At 36.5% G+C, this 21,326-nt stretch overlaps 1 protein-coding gene and 1 long non-coding RNA gene across 2 annotated transcripts in view; one reads left to right on the top strand and one right to left on the bottom strand.

Moving 5' to 3' along the window:
• The window catches only part of ITFG1 (integrin alpha FG-GAP repeat containing 1), a 281,571-nt gene that overhangs the window by 220,460 nt on the left and 39,785 nt on the right, over positions 1-21,326 (top strand). The window contains exon 14 of the mRNA XM_072632138.1: positions 12,589-12,667. Coding sequence (XP_072488239.1) covers positions 12,589-12,667 — 79 coding nt within the window. The remainder of the gene's footprint in view (positions 1-12,588; positions 12,668-21,326) is intronic.
• Positions 3,022-21,326, bottom strand: part of LOC140519278 (uncharacterized) — a 43,567-nt gene continuing 25,262 nt past the window's right edge. Inside the window, exons 2-3 of the long non-coding RNA XR_011972152.1 lie at positions 3,303-3,359; positions 3,022-3,221 (exon numbers count right to left, since the gene is read on the bottom strand). This is a non-coding gene — a long non-coding RNA (uncharacterized lncRNA). The remainder of the gene's footprint in view (positions 3,222-3,302; positions 3,360-21,326) is intronic.

The following is a 21,326-nucleotide window of genomic DNA, read 5'->3' as shown; positions in this document are numbered from 1 at the left end:
ACTTTCAGTATTGGGGCAGCATGGACCCCAGTGCAAGGGATTTGAAAGGGTCATAGGACACAAGAGCTGACATTTAAATAGCGCTTTTATGATTCACAGAGGGCTTTGTCATCTCATTTGGCCAGACTAGAGGAAAGAATGGTATCACTCCAAGCCCTGGACATCAAAAATCCCCTCCAGTACAGAGAATGAATGAAGAGAGAAAATTAAGGGGTTCCAGGGCCTACCAAAGAAAGAAAAGAACACACTGTCTAAGAATATAAACCCTGAGTAGCTGAGAGAAGATCCACACTAGCATCGGGGTCAAAGGAGTAATAGTGTTCTCATGTCTGGCATATTAGTAGGTATGAAAAGTGGCTCCTGATTATGATGAGCTATGGACAAAGTTGAGTTCCCTCTGGCATGCATGCAGAATACACACAATGCCAGGACTGATCCAGGAGGCCCTGAACTGAAGACTGCCAATTAAACAGCAAGTTTTTATTAAGCACCTATTATGTGCCAAGTATTGTACTACTACCTACAAACCATGATACTTCCTACAGAAACTACAAACCACAATACTTCCTTATAGCTCTTTACCATTTTATTGATTAGGAAACTGAGACTGGAGGAGGTTAAGTGACTTGTCCAAAGTCACACAGATAGAAGAGCAGGACTTGAAGCCAGATCATTTGTTTACAAATCCATTGTCCTTCCCACTACATCACACTCCCTCAGTGTTTTGCTTTTACTTCCATTTTTTGTTTTTTTAATAATATTTTATCTTCCCTAGTTACATATAAAGACAATTTTTAACATTTGAGTTCCAAATTTTCTGTCTCCCTTCTTCATCACTCCCCTCCCAGAGACAGCAAGTAATTTGATAGAAGTCTAATAACCTACATTTATTTGCAAATAAAATTAGAACAGAATCACACAATCCCAGGCCAAATAGTACCTGAAAAGGACCTTTTCCAAGAGATTCCTGGCAAGTGCTCCCCCAGCTCTTGTTTAAAGACCTCAAGTGACAGAAAACTTTCTGCTTTCCAAAGGCAGCCCATTCTGGGTAGGAAAGTTATGTGTAAGTAGTTTCTTCTCACATTAATATTAAAATTACTCTCTGCAACTTCTACCTATTGTCCTTTCTTAGTTCTGCTCTCTGCAGCCAAACAAAACACACCTGATCCTTCTTTCATATCATAGCATTCCAAGTACTTGAGATCCAATCATTTGTCTCACCTAAACCTTCTCACCTCCCTGCTAAATTTCTTTAGTTCCCTCTGCTTATCTTGAGGAATAGAATGTTCTTGAGGCCTTGTGCCTCTTCTGGATGTTATTTGGCATATCATTATCTATCATAAAATGTAACACCTACATCTGAACATAGCATTCCAGATTTCATGTGATCAGAACTGGGTACAAGAGAACTGTCCTGTTCTTGCTGGTTCCAAGGCCACCAATGCAGTCCACCATCACATTAGCTTTGTAAGCTGTCATCACACACTTTGTTGACTCCTACTGAACTTAGATTCCACTAAAGTTTCCAGATCTCTTCTCAAATGAACTCATATTGAGCCACAGCTCTGCCATGTCATATTTGTGAACTTGAATTCTTTTTGCCCAAGTATAACACTTTACAATTATTATGCCTTTCAAATGTTATGAGATTCAGTCTAATAATCTAACCTGTCCAGACCTTTTTAAATTCTGATTCTGCCATTCATTGTTTTAACTAGTTCATCCAGCTTTATGCCATCTTCAAATTTTATAAGCATATCATGTTTTCCTTTATCCAAGTCATTAATAAAATGTTAAAGAGAACAGGGCCCAGCACACTTTACTGGGGCATTCAATTGGCATCCTCTTTTCAAGGTGTCTCTGCACTATTAATGATTACCTTTTGGGTGACCAACCAGTTCCAAATTCTATACCATCCAGTCCACATCTCTGCATCTTTTTTACTGATATTGCATTAAACACTCTGTAAACTGCTTTGCTAAATTCTAGGTAACTGTTTACAACATTACCCTGATAGACCAATCTAGTAACTATTGAAAAAGGAAATGAAGCTTTTCTGCTGTCTCATGTTCTGAACATGTTGGCTATGAATTGTGCTGGCTCTTTGTGGTTACTGTTTTCATTTCTAGGTGTTCTCAAACCATCTTTTGAATACTACAGTCTAAAATTTTTCCAGGAATCTTAGTCAAGCCCATTGGTCTATAATTTAAGGACTTCACTATATTCCTTTTTTGCAAATCAGCACATTTTCCTCACTCTAGTCCTGTAGTATCACCACTTTCACTGTATTTCAAAGAAAACTGACAATAACCCTGGCAATATTATACCTCTTCCATTATGTGGAATGAGATTCTTTTTCAAATCAAATGACTTGAACTCATCAAAGACTCTAGCAAGTGGTGTCAAACTCAGAAACCATCCCTTGGAAAACCATGAATTGATATTATCTATGTTATGTTGCATTTGTATTTGTTTTGTTAAACATTTCCTAATTACTTTTTAATCTTGTTAAGGGCATTCAGCTGTGCTATATTGCCAGACTGCCATTCATAATGTAGAGTCCCATGTAATTTTACTGTTAAAGTCTTTATAATTCTTGGGGCAGCTAAGTGGTGCAGTGAATAGAGCACCAGTGCAGGAGTCAGGAGGACCTGAGTTCAAATCTTACCTCAGACACTTGACACTCACTAGTTGTGTGACCTTGGGCAAGTCACTTAACCCCACTTGCCTCATCTTGGGTCATCTCCAGTCATCCTGATGAATATCTGGTCACTGGATTCAGATGGCTCTGGAGGAGAAGTGAGGCTGGTGACCTGCACAGCCCTCCCTCACTCAAAACAAAGTCAAGTGCAAGTCATGTCATTATTTCTCTGATGGCATGGTCTTCTTTGGCAACGAAGGATGAACACACACACACACACACACACACACACACACACACACTTCATAACCCTTAGACTTGAATGGTTACTGGATAGCATTGGGTGTTAGGCTTTTTATAGAATTTGCCTCACCTGCAAGTTAAAATTTGCTAGTGATTTTTATTTTATTTTTCTTATGCCAAAATATCCATAGTAAGGCATTTTTTTCTTTAGCTTACCACTGTGTTCTAATTGCCTGTATGCTTGTCAAGGCAGTCTGGCTCCTGCAGAAACACTGACAAGGCCTTGCTGCTCTGAGGTCATGTGCTGGCTATCTGCCAGACAGTTTGGAAGTTTGCCCTTTAAAAAAAAAAGGTCAAGTTGTTTTATCATTAGGAAAGAAAAAAATAATGATCAATTTTAATGTTATATTAGCCATACCTTTCTACTGTTCATCTTATCAGATGACTGCCCACTTCAAGTTCACACTCTTCAGATCTGCACAAATGAAAATCAAAGGCAATGACTGAAGATCTGTTGAACAGTTCAGAAATCTTCCTAAACACCTCAGCTGAGTTTTTGTCTGATTTCTCTAGTTCTTCCAGGCTGCAGTCAGCCCACTCATTTTCATTTGCATTGCTAACAGAAACATTACTATTTTTATTATATCATTCACTAATCTCCTGGAAAGGATACCAAGTGTTTCAAAATAAAATGTTTTCAAAAGAACAAGTAAACTTTTATCAGTTTAGTTTTTACAATTACAAATATTTTCATAAAACATGAAATCATTAGAGTGCCTTTCTTTATAGAATATAGTATTCCTTATAATTCCTTAATCAGTTGATCATTGAACATTTATTAAATACCTACAAGTCAAGCACTGTGCTAGGCCTTGGAGATTAAAAAACAAAAATGAAATGGTTTCTGCCTTCTGTGAATTCAAATTCAATAAAGGGAAACAAAATATACTTATATAAGTAAATTTAAAATATGTGCAAAGTAAAAATACAAGGTAATTTTTCTGGGAAACCACTGACATCTGTGCTTCAAGAGATGTCTCACATAGGAGGTTGCAACTGAGTTGATCTTTGAAGAAAGTTAGGGATTCTGCAAGATAAAAGTGAGGAGAACTCCAGGCATGGAAGACAGAGTGTACAAAAGCATGGATGTGGGAGATGAACTATCTTATGTAGGAAACAAGTAAGCCAGTTTAATTGGATCATAGAGTGCATGAAGGGAAGCTGTGTGTGTGTGTGTGTGTGTGTGTGTGTGTGTGTGTGTGTGTGTAAAGCCTAAAAAGGTAGGCTGAAGTCAGATTGTGAAAGGCTTTAAATGCCACACCAGAGAATTTGTATTTGATCCCAGAACAAGGGGTCTGTGTACTTGTTTTTGTTTTAAATTCTTCAATGACTGTTTTTCAGTGGATTTGGTTTCCTTTGTAATCCTATGTATTTTATGCATTTAAAAAAACAATATTCTGAGAAGAGTCCCATTAACTTCACCAGACTATCAAAGGGGTTCATGGTGCAAAGAATATTAAGAATGCCTCTCCTAAGGAGTGCCTAGCAATAGGGAGCCACCAGGGAGTAGAGGTGCAACATAATCATAACATTTCTTATAGAATGTCATTTTAGTAGATGTGTTCAGAATGAATAGGAATATATTCTACAACACAGGGAGAGGAGATACTTGAGGCAGTGAGACCAATTAGGATGTCATTTTAGTAGTCCATGTGAGAGATGATGAGAGCCTGAGCTAGGGTAGTGACCACAGGTGGAGAAAAAGAGGATAGAATAAAATGATGTTGTAAAGGTAGAATTAATCAGACTTAGCAACTTGATTGGAATATGTGGGATGAGGCAAAGACGTTAAGGGTGATTCAAAGGTTAGGAAGCAAGCTGACAAGAGATAATGGTACTGTAAACAGCAACAGGAAAAGTAGGAAGAGTAGGCTTATGGGAAAAGAAAACATGTTCTGTTTGGGCATGCTGAGTCTGAGGTACCTCTCCTCCATCCATTTGGAAATAGCTTAATAGGCAGCTGGTGATATGTAGGTGAAGGGAGAGAATAGGGTGAGATATATGAATCTGGGAGTCATTGGCATAGAGATGATAATTGAACCCTTTGGGAGCTAATGAGGTCTTAAAGAAAAGAAGTCGGGTAAAAGAATAGGGGTCAGAACAGTCTTGATGGACACCCAAGGGCCTATGTGAGCCTGAATTGGGGTGACACACCCTGTGGTGCAGTTTATATTATTTCAGGGGAAGGGGAAGACCAGGGGTAAAGTATGTCCTAGGTCTTCCTGTGCTCATGGTTAGTGGGTGGGACATGAACAGTGATCTACTAAAAATGATCCAGGAGTGGCAAATTAGAGAATATTGTCACAAAAACCCAGAGAGAAGGGAGCATACAGGAGGAGAGGCTGGTCAGTACACAGAGATCAAGTACTTGTGAAAAAATTCAGGAACCAGGAGGGAGAGGCAGGGGAGAGAGCAGTTAGTTAAAGATCAAAACAAAAATAATGGTCACCAAAGCATACTTGCTCCACTTGGACAGGAAAAAAAGTTGCTAAGTTTGGGGAACAGGTCACAATTCTAGCTGGAGGACTGATAGGGAAATGACAAGGGACTTCAGTTATCCATTTAGACATCTGATCTACGCTATCAGCCATTTATTAAGCAGTTGCTTTGCATAAGGCTTTGTGCTGGGCATTAAGAAATGTAAAGACAAAATGAAAAATATTTTTGTGGGGTTTTCTCTTTGCCAAAAGAAAGCTAATAAATTCTTGTTTTGCCTAAATGATCTTTTCTTTAAAAGATGAAAGAACCAGTAAGGAAATTTCAATTATGACTCCAGTTCTTAATAAGGAGGAACTGGTTGCTGGGCTGGAAATTGTCAAAACCTAGGGAAGAAATTATCCTATCTTAAAATGTGTAATATAGAAAAAGAGAAGAACTGAGAATTGTTACTTTAGACTTGGAAAGAGCAGATGGGGGATATCCTTAACATGTTATTGGTTTCTCTTTTTTTTTTTTTTTTTACATTACTGTAAAAATTTCCCAGTTACTTTGCCTCCCAATAGAATCCTTCCTTGTAACAAACAAGTACCATTAAGCAAAACAAACTGATACATTGGCCATATCTGAGAAGATATGCCTCATTCTGTCCCTATAGTCTACCATTTCTCTAGCTGGGGTAGGAGAAAGAAAAGGCAGAGAATATGTTTCATCATCAGTCCTCTAGAGTCAAGATTAGTTATTGCTTTGATCTGAATTATGATATAGTCTAGTTTTGTTATCTTTTACATTATTATATTCATTGTGAATATTATTCTCTTAGTTCTTTCATATTGTACATGAGTTCATATAAATGTTCTTGTTTCACTGAATTCTTTATCATTTCTTAGTGTACAACAATTTGTATTCCATTAATATATACCAGTTTGTTCAACCATTCTAAATTGAGTGGCATTCACTTTGTTTCTTGTTTTAGTTTGGTTTTTTTGCAGCTATAAATATTGTAGTATGTACAGGACTTTATCATCTGTGTTTATCTTTCTTGGGACAGATACCCTATGGTGGTATATCTGAGTTAAAGGGTGAGAGCATGTTTCAGAGGACGCAGATAAAAGTGTAGACAGGGAGACCCCAAGGACTAAAATTCTGCTGACGATGTCAACTTAGGAGGGATGGAAATCTCTCAAGTATGAAATTATGAAGATAAAAAGAGAACTCATTCTGATGAGGAACAAATAGTGTAATTGTATAAAGAGACTGATGTGGATACACAGGGAACTCACCAACCAGCTAGATATCTAAAGACATGTAGAAAAGATGGAAGGAAGGACAAATAATGGAAGATAAACACAAAGGCATGCCATTTTTCTTTAAGAATTAGGTCATGAATGATAAAGTTCAAGATGACAAGCAAAGCTAAGGACAGTAAAATGAGTTTGTTGTTAGTTATTTTGAGATTTGGAGAGGTTGGGGTTTACTATTTAGGAATAAAGAGGAGGATCAAAGTAGGGATAGGACCAATGCTTAGAGTGAATAGAATAAGGGGAAATGGAAAAGAGGCAGAGTTGTTACTTGACTCTTTTTTAAGTCAATTTTTTCCTTCCTTACAGAATGAACTTTAGATTGGAAGATTCTGAACAAAAATAACTAATGGTTGATAATCAAAATAAATAAAGAAATTATAAGAGAGTATTTCGTTCCCCTTAAAGAATTCTGTTCCCAGGCCCAGTTAAATTACTTTCTCAGGTATTTAACAGACTGACAGATGTCGTTGCTAAGCCACTGTCATTGATCTTTGAAAGGATTATGGAAGATAGAAAAAGTACTTCAGAATTTCAGAAGAGCAAGTTTTGTCCCAATTTTCAAAAAAGGGAAGAAAATTGAGTCTATAAACCAAAGACCAGTGACTTAAAATTGTGGAAAAAATTGTTAAACATATTATTAAATGTTTGTCTAGTAAACAACTTTGAAAGGGTGCCATGATTACAAAAAGCACATTTTTCAAGAATAAGTAGTACCAGACTATTCAAATTTCCTTCTCAATTAATTTACTAGATTAGTAGATTGGAGAAATGCCATACACACACACACACACACACACACACACACACACACACACACACTTACACTTGTTTACAATCTAATTTAACTAGATTTTAGTGAAGCACTTGACAAAATTTCTCAGTCTATTTTTATTGACTAACATGAGAAATGTGGACCAGGTGATATTACAATTAGGTGGATTTGGAATTCATTAAATGACTAAACCCACAGTCACTAATTAACCCCAAGTTAAAGAGTTAATGTGAAAGATCTTCAATAAAATACTCCAGTAATCTGGGCTTGGTCCATGCTTTTTAATATTTTTATCAATGATTTAGGCAAAGGCATAGATGGTATGTTCATCAGATTCATAGAAGATGCAAAAAGTTGAGAGATAAAACTAAAATGCAGAACAACAGAGGCAAGATACAAAAAAGACCTGGAGGCTTAGACATCTAACCAAATCTAATATAAAATTACACTTAATAGAGAAAAGTATAAAGTCTTTTACTTGGGCTACAAAAATCAACTTCAGAAGAAATACAGGATGGGAAGTGTTTTCCTCAGAGGCTACTTTCCATCTACTCTCTGTTTATCTGGTTTATACAAATTAATGTATACTTGGTCTCTCTCCTTAGAAAGAGAACTCTTGGAGGACATGGCTGGTTTGACGTTTGTTTTTTCTTAATTCCCAGCACTTAGCACAGTGACTGGCAAATAGTAAGTGTCTGATAAATGCTTCTCAGGTGATTTTAGAAGACAGAATATGAGTGAACCTTACGATATGGTAGGTAGCTTTTGCTATGCGGTGAAGAGGCTTGCCATTTCCAAATTCTAAGCTGCCATAGAACAGATGGCAAGAACTTTGGAAATGCTTTCCAAAATGACCTTGCTATGAATCTTAATTCAGCCAAAGTGACACCATTTGCATTTGGAATAAACTACAATGAAAGCTTTGTTATCTCACCCTTTGGGAAACTAAAGATTACAGATTGACCAAATTTAGTTCATTAAAAATCAATTCATGTTACCCCCAGCTCTCTTTACTTTCTTGAGACTTCTAAGGAAAAGGAAAAATAGTTTAATATAAGTCTTATAGGTCAAAAATCTAAAAAGAGAACCCAGTCCTTCCCCCAAAAAACAGAAATCTAACAGAAATCTAAATCTAAATCTAACAGAAATCTTGACTAACAGCCAAGCCCTAAAATGAACACTCCTGGATTAATTCAGCTGTTCTATTTCCAATAGTGAATATACCAGATATCCTTTTAGCAGTGCACTAGTTGCTAGATTAGATATTTGTAACAAAATATTTAAGAATGCCAGTTTCTAGAACTTTGTGATTGGAAAAAAGCCAAAGAACACAGCTTTTCCTATAGTATAGTAAGGGGAACAAAATTATCAGGGGAGGGCACTTAATTATTATGCATAAATGAAGTAACATTAAAAAAACTGAATAAACTGCTAATAGAACTTTATAATTATGATATGTTTGCTGAAGGATATAGATGGAACTTATTTTAATTGTGATATGTCACAGTTTATAGCTTCAAAGACCATAAATTCCTCCATTTCCAAACCATGCCTTATGTACCCTGGTTTCCTTCTTCATCATCCTAGCACTGGAACCTGAACTCTGCCCTGACAGAGAACTCTCACTTCTTCCTTATTAAAATCAGACCTCCACACTCAAAGTATTAGGAACAACTGTCAAGTACTGTTCTTGCTACTAGGAAATAAGAAATACAGGTCAAGGGGTATAGAAAGTTATCTGGCCCTACAGGACAAAAGAGAAGATGGGGACAAGGGAAGGGAGGGATAATAGAAGAGAGGGCAGATTAGTGATAGGGGCAATCAGAATGCTCGGTGTTTTGGGGTGGGGGGAGGGGACAAATGGGGAGAAAATTTGGAACCCAAAATTTTGTGAAAATGAATGTTAAAAGTTAAATTAATTAATAAAAAAAAAAATCAGACCTCCACATCACACCTCAGTCGTTTTCAGACCATGCCACAAAATGTGTACCTTTTCCTCTTCAGGCTCCTCTTTACAGTGGATAAAATGCCAGGCCTGGAGTCAGGAAGATTCATCTTCATGAGTTCAAATCCGGCCTCACACACTTACTACCTGTGTGACCCAGGGTACGTCACTTAAGCCTGTTTGCCTCAGTTCCCTCATCTCTAAAATGAACCAGAGAAGGAAATGGCAAAACACTCCAGTATCTTTGCCAAGATATCCCAAAATGGGGTCACAGAGTTGGACTAAAAGGACTGAACAACTACAGCAATCCACCATTTGAATAGAAACTACCAGAGAGCAGAGGCTTTCTCACCTGCTTGTATTTTTTATCCCTGGCACTTAGCACAGTACCCAACACGTCCTTTAGTCTTGTCCAACTTACATGACCCCCATGGACTTTTGTCCATAGGGTTTTCTTGGCAAAGATACTAGAATGGTTTGCCATTTCCTTCTCCAGTGTGTCCCCATTTTACAGATAAAGAAACTGAGACAAGCAAGGTTAAATGACTTGCCCAGGGTCACACAGCTAGTAAGTGTCTGGGACCAGATTTGAATTCAGGTCTTCCTGACTTCAAGCCTGGTGCTCCATGCACTGCATCACCTAGCTGCCCCACCTAACACACATAGCAAGAGTTTAACAAATGCTTATAATTCATTTATTCAAGATACTCATCTGTATTGGTAGAGGGCATTTACTCAGTAGAGAATTTCCTGTATCATTGAAATCACAGGTCAAGTCTTTGTCCCTGTTCCTCTACATGTGTAGCATGAAGAGTAGAAGTATTAGCCTGAACTCTCAATTTTAAGTGTAATTATAATATGGAAACACTTTTTTTTGCTATTTTTCATTAGAACTAACATTATCATATAAGCTTATTTCAAATGTATACTTAAGTATTTGATGACTTGATTTCTGAGATCTGATCATATCTCTATAGATATATATTTACACATATATACATATATATAAATCATATATACAAATATACATACATATGTACATATGCACCATGAGTTTCCTACGTATCACTAATATATGTCACTGGTTTTCTAAAATTTTTGACAACTGAAGCAATAATTATATACTTAATGAAGAAAAGTAGATTTATTTTTATAATCCTTTTATCAGATATGCTAATTAAGTATTTTTTCTTCTTCCTACATAAAAATAGTCCTTTTAAAACTATTTTTGTATTATTTATCTAGTGTTCTTTCCAAGTCAACCCCTGGAGTCATAAATCCTTTAAAATTATGTAGTCCCAGTCCCTCATTGTGTGTGTGTGTGTGTGTGTGTGTGTGTGTGTGTGTGTGTGTGTGTGTGTGTGTGTGTGTGTGTGTAAAGAATATGTAAAGATTGAAGCCTAGAGGAGTTAAGTGGTTTGGACAAAAGCTTTTGCTAAGTGGCAGAGCTAGGACCATAACACAGGTCTCTTGAAATTTATTAAAACAGTTAGTCCTCTATTACTGTGAAAAAACACTTTGTCAGTCTTAAGGTGAAAGTAAATTTGAGTTATTATTATTTCATTATTTAATTCAATGCATCCCTGGGTAGTTCCTCTACTGGTATAGAGAACAACCAATTGAAGCCTGTACAATTATTGCAAATGCCTTTTTGTAAATCCTCCACAGATCATCTATTCCAAATCTTGGAGACATTCTTTTGAGCCCTTTAATATATTGTACATTCCAGTACAACATTCAGGCTGCCTATTCATCAGTCTTATTTCATGCCTGACCCACCATTTTTTCTGGTTACATACCCTTGATGGTGTCTTTTATACAGTGTCTTTCACTGAAGTTATTAGTCAGGCAAGTCATCTGCTTACATTTACTCTGAATCGTCTCATGCCCTACTATTTTTATTCTTCGGAGATCATGGTATTTCATAATTAACAGCCCTGACATCATTAGGAAAATATTGCTGTTTAAAAATGAACTTTTGTGATAGGAAACACCTTTGGATCACTAAAGCATTGGAGAATTTTCCAAATGCAATCCAGCCCAATCTTTTCATCCTTTTTAATCCAATACCCAGCTTGATGTCCTTTTGTCCATTACTACTGTTATTATGTGTAGTAAAATTTTTCATTTTAGCCTTTCTTTCCCCACCTCTCCACCACTATCTTGGAAGAATGTGTTGATTCCCAAAGTTCTTAACAGTATTAGCTAAGGAATTATAACATCTGTCTAGCTGGATTCTTTCTTCAGTATCACCCTAAGAGGGGATATTATTTTGGCAAAACATCAGATTCTCTAATAATAAATGATAAGGGGAGCAGTGACTGGTCAGTCTTGATCATCATATTGCTCTAATTGAGACAGAGAAGAGGGATTTCTGATTCTATGAAGGAAAAGATTTTCTACATTCTAAATTGCTGCTTGGATTTTTGTCACAATTCTTCCCATAAGATTCAAATTTTAGATGTCCTATTTAATTAGACCTTTTCTATAGGTAGAGGAAATTTTGTCATCTAATTCATCATTTCAGGAGTGTTTCAGGAATGGGAAGTGATGCACTAGTTAGAGACTCATCTCACTGCTTTTCCATATCCCTTCTGGCCTTATCAGATTTGCCTAAGCTGCAAGACGATAATACTTGTTTCTAAGTCCAGGATTTCAAATGTACTGGAACTAATAGCAAACCCTTTTCTTTTCTAATTAGCATGAATGGATATTGTTTATTTTGATATTTTAATGGAGAAAGTCTCGGCTGAAACAGTCCCTGCAATCCCACAAAAAGAGAATTAATGCTGCATTTAACAGAAATAAATTTCATTAATCACACTGTTGTGGGTTTTATTCTATGTTGGACCAACAGTGTGATAGCAAATTCAGCTTGAAATACATATACCCACTTTTCTGTATAGACTGTAGAATTATCTCCACCAGTAGCACAATTAGCTTTCAGCAATGACTAGTTCATTGAACCTCAAAGACTGAACCATAAGTAACTTAAAGCATGAATATTTTCCTAATAATAAGGAGTTTGAAAGTTTTATCCATTTCTAGGAGATTTCTTAAGTGACTTAAAGCTCTTTTTGGCTATTTTATTTTCATCAAAATTATTTTAATTATTGTTGTCAAGTTGAATGAAGTTTAGCTATTTCCTTACTTTCTGAGACTTAGACTATTCCATTTTTTCTTACAGCCTTTTGGAGTGAATCAGCCTGGACCTTATATCATGTATACAACTGTAGATGCAAATGGCTATCTGAAAAATGGTTCAGGTAAGGCCAGACAAAAAGTCAATAACTTCTAATATTTCTCCTTTATTACTATCTACTTACTTAATAACATTGAAGCTTTCTGGAAGCTTCCTCTGTAATAGGATAGCTTGTCACCATCCTTGAGCGTGACTATTCCTGTCATGTTATTTTTCCATGGTCATGAGGGCTGTCATAAAGAAATTTAGAATCATTTAATATTTGAATTGAGTGCTTTTAGTGCAAAACTGGCAAGGTAAATTAGGTACAATGGCTCCTAAATTAAAATTATAGTATACCATTCCTTCTTTATATAAAATCTAACACTTTTTAAAATTATATATATATATATATATATATATATATATATATATATACATATATATATATATATATATATATATATATATATATATGTCCTCCTGGAGATCTAAAAGGACTTTTCCTCTTGTTAATCTCCACAACTAATAATTGGACAGTTGTGGAATGGCATTGTCATTTCATTCAACAGTTAGAGATTGGTAGACTGTCTGACTTGTCTGGGATCAGACATCTAGTTAGTACAAGACCCTTAAACCAAACTAAATGTTCCTGTTGTGGCATTTTTGTTGTGGGATACAGCTTCATTCAAAATCCCCATAAGAGGAAAGTAAGAAGTATCACCAGAAACTAATCTGTTACCTGTTTCTAGCCTCCCAAACTGGAATGGAAACTGTTAACACTGTTTAAAAGTATCTGTTAGACCTCATCATTTTTTTTATTAAAAAATCCTAATTTGCAAATTCCAAAAGGTCATTTGATGGGAGGAGCCATTATTAGGAACAAGACAGTTCCAGCTATGGAGAAGTGAATGAGACAAGCTACACCAGGCCTGATATAAGAATGACTAAATTTATTAAGAAGTCAGAACTTACAGAGACCCTGGGCATAGTAGGAGCAGTAATGATAATTTCAATTAAATAAGTAATAGAAACAGTTCTGAACTATTAATACACTACTTGGAGAGTTCCAAAGGTCAAAGAATATGGAAATATAGATAGGTATAGTCCTGTCTTTAGAGAAATGGAATTATAGATAATCCTTTCTTCAACACACTAAGAGGTTCTTTCCTGGTGAGCGGGAAAAATAAATTAGGAAAAATTACCTGTCAGGTCATCATTATTTTTGTCTTATGGTCTGATATAAATCAAATATACTGTAACATCACTATTCTCAGTATTTAATTGCACTCATTTGGGACAGTCACTTTAGCCAGCATAGCTCTCACCCACACAACCACCACAGAATAATAATACAGTCAGCACAAAGTTATAATAATAGATCAGATATTTCAAGCAAACTCATGCTTCATTCAATGCGCAAATGTTTATTCTAGCCAGGCTAGCTATACTTATTTAATTGAAGCCATCTTTTGGAAACATGACCATACTAACCTACCTAAAATTTGAAGCTATGATATTTGGTCATTATAAGTTTCAAAGCATGGAAATTCCAAAGGGACAAAAAAAATCCCTGAGTAGAGTTTCCCAGATTAGGTGGGTCAGAAGTCACTACAGTAACTATAGCTACCCTTAGGTGGCTCTGTCTTGAATATGATGCATACTAAAGAAATAAGCCAAAACTAAATCAGTGCCAGTGTAAATCTGAAGATTGCAATTGCAGCACTCAGTGGTCATTAAGTTCTGTTGATTTAAACCAGGGATGGGGAACCTGAGGCCTCGAGACCTGTTGTGGTCTCTAGGTCCTCAAGTGTGGGCAGCCCTTTGACTGACTCCAAATTTCACAGAACAAATCGTTTTATGGGATTACCCAGAATCATGTTGCTTGTTGTTGTGTTCGACCATGCTATCAGAGAAATGATGACATTACTTGCACTTGACTTTGTTTTGAGTGAGGGAGGGCTGTGCAGGTCACCAGCCTCACTTCTCCTCCAGAGCCATCTGAATGCAGTGACCAGATATTCATCAGGATGACTGGAGATGACCCAGGATGCACTGGGAGACCCTGGGCCCTTTAGGCCAAGGTCTATTCAGGAACTCACTTAGGGTGAAGCAAGGCCCATCCATTGAATAGGCCTGTTTAAGAGATAGCCAGGGCATGGCCCCTTTTATGAGGCAAAGAAAAAGAAAGACATCAGACTGGGAGGAAAATAGCAACAGTTACTATTGATAATCACTCTAAAGCCAGGAGGGTCCAGAAGAACCCTTAGGCAGGGCATAGTGTCCTCCAGTGTATTGGGATTACCCAGAGTTGCATTGCTAGTAAGTGTCTGAGGCCAGATTTGAACTTAGGTCTTCCTGACTCCAGGGCCAACAGCACTCTATCCACTGTATCACCTAGCTGCCCAATAGAACCCTACACATAAATTATGGGACTTTTTCATATGAAGTTTGGATTAGTCAAAGGACCACACTGGAGGACCTAGAGAGCCACATGTGGCCTGATTTAAACTCATGAAAAACACCAGAATAATATAGTATTAGCAAGAAGTGAGGAAGACCATGCTGAGATATTACTCCATTTTAATTCATCAAATATCAACTTATGTGCAAGGTAACTGGGAGAGACAAAATTGTACGTGACACAAAACCTGTTCTTAGAGAGCTTGCAGTCTAGTAGAAGGAAAAAAACATATTCACTAAAGCTGTAATAGAAGGCATATGCTAAGTTCTGTAAGAGAGCAAATGAAGAAGAGCTGTCTCCCCTCTGGGCTGGTCAAGGAAGGCATCATGAGGGGGCAGAAGAGATTTCTGACCTGGACTTTAAAGGAAGGGGGAGATTTTTTCAGTAAGGAAAGGAGGACATTCCACGCAGAAGAACTAGCATGAACTAAGGACCAGAAGCAGGAACACATAGTGCACATTTTGAGTAACATCAGTTTTAAGTGGAGCATAATACTTATATGGGAGTCATGAGAAATAAGTCTGGAAAAGTAGATTGTGTTCACAAGGAGGGACAAGGCTGAGGAATTTGGACTTCTGCAAGCAATGAGGAGCAAGTGAAATTTTTTTGTTGTTCTTTTGAAGGGAAATGATAAAATCATAGATAAAATCCTGGCATAAACAGTTGTTTGCAAGATGGATAGGAAGAAGCAAAGTTTAGATTCTAGAAAACCAAGTCCTAAGATATTACAATAATCTATAGATGAAGTGGAAAGGGTCTCAACTAAAGTGGTAGTAATGAATGGAGAAAGGAAAGGAAGAAACAATGAAATGTTTAAAGTGATAGGATTTTAAATGAAGTGATCTACCATGTCAGAGACAAGACTATTGAATCAATAGAACCCTGTTTTCATTCAGGTGTGTCTGACTCTCCATGTCCATATTTGGGCTTTTCTTGCTAAAGATACTGGAGTGATTTGCCATTTTCTTCTCCAGCTCATTTTACAGATGAGCAACTGAGGTTAACAGGTTAAGTGACCTGTCCAGAGTCAAACTGCTAGTAAGTATCTAAGGCCAGATTTGATCTTAGGTCTTCCTAACTCTAGGGCCAGCACTGCTGTATCCACTACATCACCTACCTGCCCAATAGAATCCTAGACATAATCTAATTCAATCCTCATCTGATAGAGAAATTGAGTCTCAGTGACCTGCAGAAACTCATGCAATCACTTGTTTATAGGTATGATAATGTATTACAGGCTTCCAGATTTCTAATCCAATGCTTTTTTTCCCTATAATATTTTTATTCAGAAGTTCATATACTATCAGCATTTGAGGGGATGAAAAAGGGAATAAGTAGGGTTTTCATCCCTGAAAGAGAACAAGAAACAAATTTTCATCACTCTAAAAGTAGTAGGACTTTTAATGAGTCTCCATAGCAACACCTTTGCACACATCCTTGAGTATGTGAAGGCAGAGTGAATGTTCTTTTCCCTACTTTTAGTGATGACTAAAAAATGTAAAAGCTGCCACCACCACTATCGTTTAGTTGTATTTAAATGCTTTTGTTTAATATTAGTTTTTGTCATGCACATCGTAATATATTGCCAAAATATAAAAGCCAAAAAATGTATTATTTGCCATAGATTAAGAGCCTCCGTAACTCTATTGAACATTGCAGGGAATCGCCTGGCTGCCCAGTTATTATGTACAGATAAGGTCACATTTTTCCTCACCAGAAGCATTAAGATTAAGCAAGAAATGCTACCAGACGTTCTTCCTTGACTAAGCAGGATTTAGAGGAGCCTATGATAGTGGTTGAAGTTCTGGACTTGGAGACATTAAGTCCTGAGATGGAGTTCTGTCTCTGATTAGCTATGTGACTCAGAGCACTCAGTGACTCTAAAGACTATAAGTTACTCAGAAATTGCTGGTCTGCATTGGTAGAGAGAATTTCCATATCAGTGAAATCACAGTTTCAGATTTCCTCCACCTCACCCACCAAAAAACAAACAAAAACACAATACCTGAGGATAGTCTTATGAAGTAAACTATAATACAAAACTATATTATAATATATATACAAAACTATAATATATCTATAATGCAAAGATCCCAGTACAATCTTCTTAACTGCTGAAGAATTTCTAAATCTTCCACCTAGACTATGTTAGAAGGGGCAGAAATCCAAATGCAGATTCCTGAACCTACTGCCAGATTTTCCCATGAAGAGACAACCAGCATATGTTATCACCGAAGTGGTCCAACCTAATTATCCTTTGCTTCTAGACAGATCTTCTCTTTCTTACCAAATTCCCTATGGTCTTACTCCATTTCCCAACAAAGACAGTACAGCCAAATATTATTAGGAGAGCTCATATTACTGAGACTTCATTACTTTTTCAAGTAGGCAGTAGTACCCTATGAAGTTTCATAAAAAAAAATTAAATGAAACTACTTTTGTCATAGGAGCCTTAGGGCTATGATCCTATATTTTGTTCACTTCTTTTGCAAAATGGCCCATAATCAATAATGGGAAGTCAGATTCCCTGCAAATTAATATTTAAATCTACTATGCTAGAACACCATATTTAGGAGTATGTGGAAACTTTTGTGACCTGTTGAATGATTGGTCATTGAATAACAAGGACCACATTGGGCTAAGCTTTGTTCGTAGAACACTGAAGTTATTTACTTAATTATATTGTAAAGGAGAGGAAGTTACTAATTTTAAGCCCTCTGAGAGAGCTGTTTGTTAACATTTCTGAGAAAAATCCAAGTAGCTGTCAACCTCTGTCACCCTTCATATATTTTGAAAACTGTTATTAAATAATCACATGACCCAAACATGAGCAGTAAAATGCATGGCAGATTGACAGCACAGCATGTTAAAAGGCAAAGAAGCATTTAATAAAGATATAATAAAATTCATAGTGGCTGCAGATTTTAGTTTATTGGATCTGAGAGGAGGGATGTATCTCAAGCATACACACAAAATCTTTTTTCCCAAATTTGGTAATAAGCATTCACATTCCATCCTTCAGATCAATAATTTTCCACTACAGACTCTAGATTTGGTAAATACTTTTGGTTTTTTGTGCATTTCTCTCATGCATACTTTCCAAGGTTGCTGTGTTTCCCTAATATCAAGTCATCTTTCAGTTGCCCACATATGCTTTTGTTCATTTGAATCCCTTCCCACTCCATACAGTGAGAGTTCAGGTATACCAAATAGCAAAAGTGACTCTCTTCTATTCATTGTTGCCATTTATGTTCAGCATGACTTCTTTTGAAGTTTTCCAACTCTTGGACAACCATTTCTAGGCCTGTTGAGTGTGTGCAGATTATCCTCAGCACATTTCAAATCCTAGGTCACTTTCTGTTACAATGTTTATATACATAAATGTATGTGTATATATGTGTATGTACATTTATACATGTATACATAAATCCTAAGAAATGCACACAGTTTGATATTAGCCTGAATGATGCATTATCATATAATAATGTATTACAATGACAAACAGAAGAATTTTTGAGATTACATGCTATTTCAGATGATCTATGCTTTTGATTTCTTGAAATAGAATGGATCATGACCACAATTGTGTTTTGATAACATTTTCATTTACCTTAATCTTCCATCATCCAAATATCTAGCCAAACTGTAACTCTGTAAAGTCATATTCAAGTGGTAAGTGATTTTTCTTCAGTGAAAGTCAATCAATAAATAATCCAAGTAACAAAATAGCTGTTAGCAGCAGCTGATGTATCCATTTGCTTGGTTGAATAAACTGCAGGAAGGATACAGCTTCAAAGAAAACTGTCACAGGGTTTGAAAATTATCCATCTGTCTAACAAGTAGCGATTCCATCCTTGCAGCTGCAGATGAGTTGAATGCCTATTCTGAAATCTTAAGGATAAAACTATTTTTAAAAAGAAGAAAAGAAAAGAAATACCTAAAGAAGAAAATGGAACTCTAGTATAAACAAAAACACTTACTTCATGAAATGGTATTTACACATTGACTTCAGGGATAGTGTTTACATTCAGTATCGATGCCAGCACAGTAAGAAGCAGCTCCAAAGCAATTTGGGGAGGGGCAAGGAGAAAAAAGAATACTATTTGTCTGTTTCTGCTTATGAAGCCTTTGCTAGCAGATGTTTTTCTTCCCACAAGTTGTAAATAATTCAACAAATCTTGTTTAAAGTGAAGAGCATTTGGTATCAAGGCATTTGCTTGAGATTCTATTCTCTGCTAAGCATTGATGCCCCTGATGTTTTCTTCCTTGTTGCTACAGTGTCCTTCATTAGACTTCACTAAAACTTTTAGATTTCCATGTTTTTAGTCAATTCAGTGATAAGATTTATACCCTGCACACCAAAAACAAACCATAAATAATTCCATTGTGTTCTACAATAAAGACTCAGTTCCCAGGTCCAATTTTCTGACATGATTTTGTTGTAGGAATGTTTTGGAGGTTTTGTTTATTTTATTGTTTGGGTTTTGACCAGAGCTATGATTTTGTTGGTGAAGGAAGCTCCTCATGAGGTACTTCCAGTACTAAAGTAAATCTTTAACTTCTCTCCAGTTTCTCACCTTAGGAAGGTACCTGGGGTACTCACAAGTTTAGTGACTTGCCCAAGGCCACATATCAAGACATGCATGAGAATGGAATCCAACCCAGCTTTTCCTGACTCTGAGGCCATCCCTATCTACCACTATACCATCCTGCCTCTGGGGTGCACTTATCTTAGACTGGCTTGGAAATTCTAACAAGTAATAGAAAGTAACTCAGGACCCCCAAAGCACTGCAACTGATAGATTTGCCCCTTATCATTCCTTGAAGCAAAAAGTATTCTTAGTGCACAATAATGTAAGGTTATTGAGGGAGAAAAGAAGAGCAGAATTGCCTCTAACATTCTCTTCTTAAACTCAGTCAAGAGAAAAGGGAAGGGAATCATCATGTGTACATAGGACCTACTATGTGCCAGGAGCTGGGATAAGTGCCATACCAGTATTTTCATTTGATCATCAAAATTATGCCCCCCCCAACTTCCTCTAATAAGGTCACAGATGTAATTTTCAAAATTTAAAAAACTGGACAGCAGCAATTTTAAAATCTGATTTTATCCATGAGTTGTCCATAAGCAGCTAGGTAGCACAATAGATAGAGCACTGGACCTAAAAATCAAATTTGGTTTCAGATCCTTACAAGCTGTGTAACTCTGGACAAATCACTTCACCTTTTTCTGCCCCCCAATTTACTTATCTAAAATGGGGATAGTAATAGCATCTCCCTCCCAGGGTTTCTGTGAAGATAGGATAAGATAATATTTGTAAAGTATTTTGTAAACCTTAAAGTGCTAAATAAATGCTAGCTGTAATGGCTAAATTCTGTTATTATTAATAGTAACATGATACATATAATGCTTTAAAGTTTGCAAAGCACTTTACATCCATTATATTAGTTGAGCTTCACAAAAATCCTGCAAGGAATTACTAGCATTATTACTAGTATCCCCATTTCATAAATTAATAAACTGAAAATCAGAAAGGGCAAGTGATTTGCTGATGGCCACACAGATAATGTCAGAAATGGAATTTGAACCCACACCTTCCTGATTTGATATCCAACACACTAGCTACTACACCATATTGCCTCGCAGTAATCCCTTACTTAATACTGTTTTAATCAGTCCTCACAGCATCTGAATGTGCTTTAGAGAACGTGTTATAATGGAGCAATAATATCATATAATCTCTAATAAGCTGCCAAGTATTGTTATTTTTAAAGACTTTCATTTAAAACAATTAACGAACACAGAAAATTTTTTATAATGACATCCTGAATCTGAAATCAAGATTTTAGTTTTTCCATATGTGAGGAAGTATTTTCAGGAATATACCATCTCTACTATGAATGTGAATTTTTCCGGTACGAGTTATGATCCAAAACCAGAACAGGACATCAAAAATAGAATTGGAATCCATCTAAAAACCTGTGCTATAGACCAACAGATCCAGAAGATGTTTGCCAAGGGGCAGGATCACATTGTCATAAGAAGCACCCATTCTGTGAAGCATTTCATGTGTGGCCCCATTTATAGTTATCATACTTATCTGGCAGGTTCCTCCTGTATCATGACAGGTCACTTTCTAAGACAAATACACAACAACAATAAGCCTCTTCAACTTTCAGCTATGATATACAAACAACCTGTGGGGAAGCCTGCTTTTTTTTCTTAATATTTTCTGGAATTGGGAAATATTGAATTATAAGGAGAAGATAGACAGAAAGC

The sequence above is a fragment of the Notamacropus eugenii genome, chromosome 1, assembly GCF_028372415.1.
Source record: "Notamacropus eugenii isolate mMacEug1 chromosome 1, mMacEug1.pri_v2, whole genome shotgun sequence".
Classification (NCBI taxonomy): Eukaryota; Metazoa; Chordata; class Mammalia; order Diprotodontia; family Macropodidae; genus Notamacropus; species Notamacropus eugenii.
This window is presented reverse-complemented; position numbering and strand designations above follow the sequence as displayed.